Source organism: Pteropus medius, unplaced genomic scaffold, assembly GCF_902729225.1.
Source record: "Pteropus medius unplaced genomic scaffold, Ma_sr-lr_union100, whole genome shotgun sequence".
Classification (NCBI taxonomy): domain Eukaryota; kingdom Metazoa; phylum Chordata; class Mammalia; order Chiroptera; family Pteropodidae; genus Pteropus; species Pteropus medius.
In genome coordinates, this window is record NW_024352787.1 from 7,041,365 (window position 1) to 7,050,735 (window position 9,371).

Below are 9,371 nucleotides of genomic sequence, written 5' to 3' on the forward strand. Positions count from 1 at the left end.
TGTGTGTGTGTGTGTGTGTGTGTAGTAAAGAATGCCATTCTTGTTACTAACTACAGCAACTAGAAGGAGAAAATTAAGACACATTTTGCTTAATTTTCATACATCTAATTGAGAGAATACATCCAGGTTACCTTTTCTCTACTATTTTATAAATCTTTGTGTCATTTCTCATGAATAGTCATAGTAGTCATAGTAGTAGGAATATTGGCAATGAAGGTCATGATGAACAAACATAAATGTTGATTTTGTGTCAGAACTGAGCTAAATGATTTTTTTTGTGGATTTTCTCACTTAATTCTCAAGAAACTGTACTAAAGTAGGGTCTATTTCTATTCCCACTTTATAAATGAGTATTCTGTCCATATTTAAGCTACCACATGATTATATAAAATGCTTGTCCTAATTTAAGAATTTCAATAAGGAACCTATATGAAAATATAATAGTCTAGGTTTTAAAACCAAGTAAAATTGAAACACAGAAAGATCAAATAATGTGTCTAAGGATATTCAGCCAGTAGTGGTGAAGTCAGGATTTTACCTCAGGTGCCTCTGATTCCAAAGCTTGTGCTCTCAACCACTACATCCCACTGTGGCTACATCTTGCTTTCTGCCTTTTCCAAATATTTCTGAATTTATTTATACTACATTGAGTACCGACTTTAGGGGTGGGATGGACCTGGCTTCAGTATTGCCTGGGACTTATTAACTCTTTAGCAAATATATGTTTCCTCATAACTCACAGACTCATTTTTTTCAACTGTGAAAAGCCGAAGAAACCTAATTCACAAGGATATTGTAATAATTGAATGTCCAAAATGATATTAAGTCCATTCCTATTACTGTTGCTTGTTAAATGATTAAGACTGCCTTTTGGGGACTGCCATAATGATCACAATTTTATAGAGAAATAAACATTCATATAGGAGAATATGTTCTAAATTCCATTGTCTCTCTCTCTCCTTTCAGCATATAGAAATGCAGCTGAAATTGTTCAGTATGGAGTAAAAAATAACACCACTTTCCTTGAGTGTGCCCCTAAGTCTCCTCAAGCATCTATCAAGTGGTTGTTACAGAAAGACAAAGACAGAAGGAAAGAGGTGAGTAACGCAGCACAGCAGCAATCAATCAGGGCTTTAGAAAGAGCATTAAATCACCATCCCTCAGTGAGGTTCAGATCAAAGGAAAAGGAAAGGCATATGAACATCCTTTTATGTCTTTGGGATGACAAGTGCCACCCTCTGTAAAATCCTTTGTCTGTAGAGTTGATGGATTAATTAGAAATCCTCTCTGCCTGCTCACCTCTGTAACATGGTGATTGAAACAAGAGCTTGGGCACTCAAATGGGGGTATTGATGTGAGGAAACATTTGTAAAAGAAACAAGATGTGTATAAATCCAGAAACCAAGTTCTCACACAATGGCACCTTTGTGTGATTCATAGGATAAAAAGTGCTTTAAAAAAAAAGCTCAATTTTCCTCAGCAAGAAATTACACTAAACTATAACCTTTATGGAAAAGAGCATATTTCTACTGTGTGGTAATCTGTTTCCATTGCTTTATTATTTATAACTCTCAGGTTTTGTTTAGGTAATATATGAAATCATTGTTTATGGGACCATTGCCTTTATTTAGTGGTATGGAAAAAATACTAGATTTTCAAATAAAAGGACACTTACATTTACCTTTCTCTAATTGGAAAGAGTTGTTCTAAAAGGTAAACGTTGTAAAATGGCTTAGGGTGAAATATTATAAATAATGAATTCTATAATATTGATGTCACAGTATCCTGACAAATGACAGAAGAATAAAAAGATATATATATTATATATTATATTATATTATATATTACATATGTGTGTATATATATATATTATATGTATATAGACTTAGAGGATTCTAAAATGTAATGCTGTTAGCAATACATCAAAAGGTCTGATGGAGCGAAGGAGAAAATGGAGCCTTCTTCATTTACATGTATTCTGTTTTAGGCAGTTTTGGTGCTACGTATTAAATTAATTAGGGCTATGTAGAATCATACATCCCAAGCTATAGACTATAGACAACTGCATCAAAGTTACTGAAATAGATATCGGCTCCATATGAGGAAATACTTTCTAACAGTCAGGCCCGCCTATCCAAAGATGTTATAAACTGTTTAGGAAATTGCATGTCCCTTGTCACTGGAATATTAAAATATAGGCTGACAACCATTTACATAAGAAGGGGTTTAACTATCTGGAGAAAATATGAGCTAGATGGACTTCAAGACCCCTTCTTGTCCCAGGATTCTATGCTACTAAATTTTAAAAGTTTTTTCATTAACAAAAATTTTGTATTTGATATCTATTTTCTTTGCTACAAAATCTGTAATCAAAGAAGTCTTGAAATTTCTACAGTCAAATTAATTTTAAATTCCTTTGAATAGTTGTGGATCGTAATAATAATTGCAAAGTAACTTGGGGTAGAGATCATAATGCGTGAGGACGATTATCATACAGAAATGGAGTTCTTAGGGTAGAACATGACATAAACCATCCTTCCTGAAAAAGCCCATCTGTATGTATGTATGTGAACTGGAAATTTGAAACTCAAACAGGGATTATCTAACAAGGATAAAATGTTTTTCTTTTATTTGGTAGAAAGTGCAATAAGTGAATATAATTTCTATGATTTAAAATTAAAGTAAATTAACATACACATTTTTGATTACGTGCCACAGGAATTAATACAATTTTAAATAAAATGTGTTATGAATTCAGTCTCTTTTATGATAATTCAATGTTCTATTTCAGAATGCTCAAGAATGTGGAGACTCAAACATTACTATCTTGATTTTTTTTCAATTTCAGAAACATAAGAATGCTATAATTTAACATTATGAAAAATTAACTAATATAATTATAAAAATCTATTCCATCCCAAATTTAAGCTGAGCACAATTCCCTCATTCTTAACTTAGTTGAATACGGTATTAATAGTTTATTAAATTCGTCCTCATTCTTCCTTAGTATTTAGGCAAACACACTTATTTCCCATGTTAATGATGTATAAATACTGAACTTTAACAAATGGTAAAACTCATGGAAAAAATGCAAAGAATTCATATAAAATAGCATAAAGTGCTTTAATACTTATTCTGACTTCCCAGAGTATAAGGCTACCAAAATTATATATTTGATCATTATATATTTCTCCAAATATTCTCTATAATTTTCCTGTACCCCACATATGCACACACACACACACACACACACACACACACACACACACACACACACACTTCACATTGTACATCTGAAGCTATTTCATTTTTTCTGATGCATAGTATTCCATCAAATAAATATACCTTGAATTTTTTAAAGCTATTGAATGGCTAGTTCTTTTTTCTGTTTTTGTTCTTATCAAAAACATGATGCAAATGAATATATGCATACTTGTGAGAGTATATATTCTATACAATTCTTGGAAATAAAAGTTCTGCATAAAATATTATATATATATTTATACGCATGTTATATGAATATTATCAAATTGACTTCCAAAATTTTCCCCAATTTGGCACAAATAGGAAAGGCTTTCTTTTCTTTCATTTATGTTGTAGTTCTACATTATTTAAACTATTTCTGAGATATATTTAAACTTAAAAAATTACATTAACATCAAAATTTTGCTTTATGTATTTTAGTCTTTACTTCCTCCTGCTCTCTCTTTTCTAGTTCTGTTCTGTTATCTGTATTTCAATACTTTACTTTTCCTCTTTGTGCTTTTGTGTGAGTTAATTTTTATCTAAAAGAACCTATCTTTGATTTGGATTCTACTAATAATAAAATATACATTTACACAGAAATTACCATTTAGAAAAACATTTCACATGCATTTCTTTATATTAATTTGGGTCAGTTTCTTTTTTCCTCAGTGAAAGAGCATTCCAGAGTATACATGTCAAGAAAATTTTTACCACTTAGATTTTTAATCTATTCATTGATAATAATGTAACTGGAACTGTAAGGAAGATGTATTTCAGTATTTATCTGATACCCAGCGAATTATATGTTTGGTATTTTTTTTTTCAATATAAACCTGTAAAGTAATTAAATATTAACCTCATAGCTTTTCATTAGCTTTCTTTGGAAAATAAAACCACTTAGACTTACAAGACAATGACGTTCCAGATTATATTTAATGATTCCTTAGTGTGAGACAATTGGAAAAAAAGCCCTTAATAATGTCCAAAACTCTGCCTCTGCTTATATAATTTTAAATTAGAAGAATATTCATTTGTTAATTGAAAAAAAGTAAAATTCAACTTTTTAATTGTGGCTTCATGTTTTTACTAATAAGTGAGTATTTTTGTTATAATAAAAGGCAAGAATTCCAGGATGAAATAGATATTTTAAATTATATGGAATTTCATTTCCCATATATGTTGACCATGAGTCACCTTCCAAAAATAACCAAAATTCTGAGTTTATCTGTGTAGAAATTACTTCTATCTGAAGGGAATGCACTTTAAGCTCTTTTTGGCAATATGGATGATAACTTCACCCTCTCTTTAAGAGATCCAGTACCCCTGAGACAAGATATCCTGTGCAACAGAAGCCAGTGAAACTGTCTAAAAATTTATGATCGCTAAGAAGGAAGTTAATTAGTATTCCATGATTTTGCATGGAATATGTTGGCCATATCTGTATATGTTGGCCATATCTTTTTAGAAGATACAGAGTTGGGTTTTCAGAACTTTGATGTCTCTCTTTTAGGTTAAGCTGAGTGAAAGAATCATAGCCACTTCACAAGGACTCCTGATCCGTTCCATTCAAGATTCTGACCAAGGACTGTATCACTGCATTGCAACAGAAAACAGCTTCAAGCAGACCATAGCCAAGATCAACTTTAAAGTTTTAGATTCTGAAATGGTGGCTGTTGTAACAGACAAATGGTCCCCATGGACCTGGGCTAGCTCTGTGAGGGCTTTACCCTTCCATCCAAAGGACATCATGGGAGCATTCAGCCACTCAGAAATGCAGATGATTAACCAGTACTGCAAAGACACTCGGCAGCAACATCAACAGGGAGAAGAATCCCAGAAGATGAGAGGGGACTATGGCAAGTTAAAGGCCCTCATCAACAGCCGAAAAAGTAGAAACAGGAGGAATCAGTTGCCAGAGTCATAATATTTCCTTACATGGGTCTTATGCTTCCAGTAGCAAATGGTCTCTCTTCAATGATCAAATTTTGAACAAAGAATCTTGTTCTTTACCCATAGAAAATTTCCTGAGAAAAGTGGTTACATACTCCTAAAGCGAATGTTACATGAACTGAATTGAGCATGCATTTTCTTGTATGATATTGACTAGCACTAGACATGTCATGGTCCTCATGGTGCACATAAATATTTAAATTAACCCAGATTTTATTTATATCTTTATTTACCTTTTCTTCAAAATCAATATAGCAGCTATAAAACTAGAATTTTTACGTCCCTTAATTGAACAAGGGCCATAACCCTGTGATCTTTCTTCTTTGCTTTAAGGGTTTAGATTTCTAATTGTCACTGATTTTATATATGAAAACAAATTCTAACTTTACAACTTTTACATAGTAAAAGTTGTATAAATGCATGTGACAAAGTAGCTGTCAAGAAATGTAGAATAGAAAAAAGACAAGGAAGAGGGCACTAAAAACTGTATAAAACTTAAGTGATTCATAAAGAGAAAATGAAGTGTTTATATGCTTCCAGTGAAGTATGTTATTAGTTACTTTTAAGTTTGTAAAAATTGTCAGTTGCTGGTATCTGTCATTGATCTTTATTCCTTCGTTTCAGGAAGATAAAATGAATGACCCTCACTATAAATACCTTTGACTGGAGTTATGTCAGTGAAGCATTTAAGTTTATATTCTTATGCTATCATCTTCCAAACAGAAGCACTTTCTTTTTTTGGAAGTTATTTAAATTATTCTAGACTCAGAGAATATAATCTTATGCTGTTTAATCGATTATTGTGTTTGTTCTAATTTTTCAGTCTTTGTGGCAAATTAAACAATATAAGAAAAAAAAATTGGAATGTCAAAATTTTATATGAGGGGGTGAAACCATCAAAATGAAAAAAAAACAACAAAGTAGAACATACAGTTTTATTAACAGAAACATAAAAAATGTGACTAGTTTTTAGCTTTAATAATTAATTTTGATGGTTAACACATTTTTTTTTTTGTTTACCAACTTCAGATATCATGTTGATTTTTAAGTCACCAATTCATTTTTAATGATCTTTTATGTGTGCTGGAGAGGTGTTCATTTTGTGGGAAAAAAAAAAAGAATCTAGTTTGAACAAAAATAGACATCCTTTTCAAAGAATGTTGGTACATTATGTTCACTGGTATGTAAATGCAAATGTGGTAAGTTTTGTGATAAATAAAGTAATTATCTTCTAATTGTATGTTTGGATCATTTTGTTAAAATAATTTAATATTGTATTTTGTACTCCAAATAACAATTAGATGAAAAGAAACATAAAAAATTTCTTCATATTTTTACATTTCTTTTAAAAACACAACTTTTGCTTTTTCATTTTATTTAACATTAATGGTATTTTTATGTTTCCAAGAGCAAACAGAAATTGCATCATGTACCAATGAAAATTTAATAGAAAAGTTTTATTTGGAGTTAACAATCCATGAAGAATGTAATCAAGGTAGATATATCACCTTTATAAGCACTGCAGTATAAAGCTTTAAAACTAAAAGTCGGTGTCAAAATGAATTTGCAGTCATTGATTAGAATTTAAGAATATGATTAATTATTTAAGTGAAGATAAATTATGATATTTTAAGAGGAGGCTTCAAAGGGGTAAAAATAGCACTTCAAACACAACATAGTGTTCCTTTTAAAAAAAAAAACTATTGATTAAAAGGTATTGTTACAAATGTGTGTATTTCTAAAGCAATCTCTAATATATTATACAAATAGTTTGCCTGCTTAAGGGGTGTTATTAAACCTCTTAATTTCTCCTCTACATGCACAAATAGAATTGTATGTAAAACCAAAACCATCTTCTCTGTTTATGGCCCATCTATTCTACATACTGAGTTGAAAGTACAATTGTTTTAGTCAGAGAATAGTGGAAGCTACACAGAACCCCTTGCTTCATATAAATTCAAACTGATATAAAATAAAGGTGTTTAGTTTTGTAATATTATTTGGCTGTTTAATACCTTTTACTTTGAACATTAGCAAATTGTATTTTATTACTTTTCTTTTAAAATTATAGAAATGCTTCTCAAACAGAATTTCCAAATGTAAAGAATATTTTCTTTCTCAAAAATATTGTTAACATATACTGAATGTTCGTGGTTGACTGGTTTTATTTTATTTCATTTAACAGTTTGATGACTTATGTTTTCCATTTATATTGTACAAAGCATTTCCTAGAAAAGCACTTTTTTTCAAAGTGTAGGTTTGCGAATAGATTTTAGCATGATGAAACTGTCATTACGGTGAATGTTCACTGTGTGTAAGAAAATAAAATAAATGTAGTTAGTACATTAATATTTAATTGGATGTTGAATAAAGCATTTTCCTGGCAAAATAAAACATACCTAATTCCCCAAGTATGTCTTTAACTTTCCTTTTTAATGTCAGGTTTATAATTGTTTGTCAACATGATAGAATCTACTGACTCTCATAACCTTTTTTCTAAATTTTATTTATTTTTCCATTTTGTGAAAATATTGCATCTAGATACTTCAAAATTCAAAACTTCCAGAAGGATATACATGAAAAACTCTCCTTGTACCACTATCTTTCTTTTGTCTAAGTCCTAAGTCCTTACCAGAAGCACTCGATGTTATCAGTTTCTATGTGTATTTCCATGATACTTTATACATCTGTGAGAAAATTTCATTTGTTTTCTCTGTGAGAGGCTTTGTACCTCCACTCGCATCTGTAGACAGTTATTCAGACTTGTGTCTGCAATGGGGAAAAAAAGTATAGTTTAGAAATGCTTGGGCTTTAAAGCCAGAATGCCTGGATTTAAATCTACTGTCTTATGGGAAAGTTATCAACTCTCTTTCTGCCTTACTTCTCTGCCCAAGTTCATCCTGGTAAAGTGTTAAGACAGACATATTATATATTAAGTATCCAATAAATGTCTTAATATTTTCTTTATTTAGAAAGTGACATATTGCTAGAACTGGAAGAAATCTTTCCGTTATGTTCTTCATCAAATTAAATGCCAATGATCTAGGCTGGAGAGTCTGCAATCAGTAGATCAGATAACACCTAACCAGGTAAAATGAGCCTTTATAAAAATGAAGGGAAGGGAGCCAAGAGTTAACTCATAATTCTGCTAATACATTTGAATGACAGAAGTAGTAGAGATTTCTTCCATCTCTGAGCTTTCAATCTATAGGAATGGGAGTGGAGGAAAAACAACAAAAATTAAAAACTATCTCAACAAATCTTACAATCTGAAGATTCTGTACTACTCCCTAATTGCCTCATTATTTCTGTTTCTCCCTTGCTTAGATTTCAACTTAACCTTAATTTAAAATAATTTTAATGTATTCCTTAGAATTTTAATGTATTTCTGGTGCCTTGACCCCTACCTAAGTGAAAAAATTTTAAGAAAAAGGTGAGTTTTCTATATCTATTATTCTAGCTAGTCGAAAAGACATTGCAGCTTTCTTTTGAACCATAGTTAAGTCTGTAAATTTTTAAGTCTAGACAAGAAAATAGGCAGTCTAATTAAAAATGCTTACTTAACAAGAGGCATTGAGAATTTCACTGAATTTTATGCATGATGACAAAGCTGTAGAAGACTGTCATGGAAAATAATTTTTATTATTTTTCTTAATTTATCTCACCAACTTTTTCTCTAAACACCTTTTGCACAAGAATGCAATCCCCTCTGCAAAATCAAAGCAAATTGCAACAAATTCCATGTATGTGCCATTTGGTGAATGTCATTGCCAATAAATTGTTTATCCTAAGGGGCCTCAGGTATATATTTCAATTTTTATGGGTTCATCACAAGTTTACTTTCATAGTGCACAGGTATCGAGTATTGGAAGAACTAACTCTAAGGTAAAAAAAAAAAAAGCCATCTTCACTCTACTGACTAATGTATTTGTCTATTCACCTCATAAAATAATACTTTCCACACAGTTTAAATTGTGTATTTCTCAGGGCTATTATGTTGCCATGCTTGAGTGTTACTTACATAAAGTGCTATTAAAGAATGACATTATAACAAACCCATTAAAAGTGTTTATTCTATGTACAGTTACTTCTCAATCCCCAAGTACAAAAGCAGGATGAATTCTATTTCTTAAGTGTTTTCTTTTCCTCCAAATTCTTCATATGAAAAATGTCAT

The 9,371-nt window shown here is 30.9% G+C and overlaps 1 protein-coding gene across 2 annotated transcripts in view; it reads left to right on the top strand.

Moving 5' to 3' along the window:
- SEMA3C (semaphorin 3C) overlaps positions 1-7,607 on the top strand; it is a 159,237-nt gene extending 151,630 nt beyond the window's left edge. For both annotated transcript variants that reach the window (XM_039849325.1, XM_039849326.1), the window contains exons 17-18: positions 967-1,097; positions 4,757-7,607. In XM_039849325.1, the coding sequence (XP_039705259.1) occupies positions 967-1,097; positions 4,757-5,170 (545 nt within the window). In that variant the 3' untranslated portion in view covers positions 5,171-7,607. The remainder of the gene's footprint in view (positions 1-966; positions 1,098-4,756) is intronic.
- Positions 7,608-9,371: the final 1,764 nt, after the last annotated feature.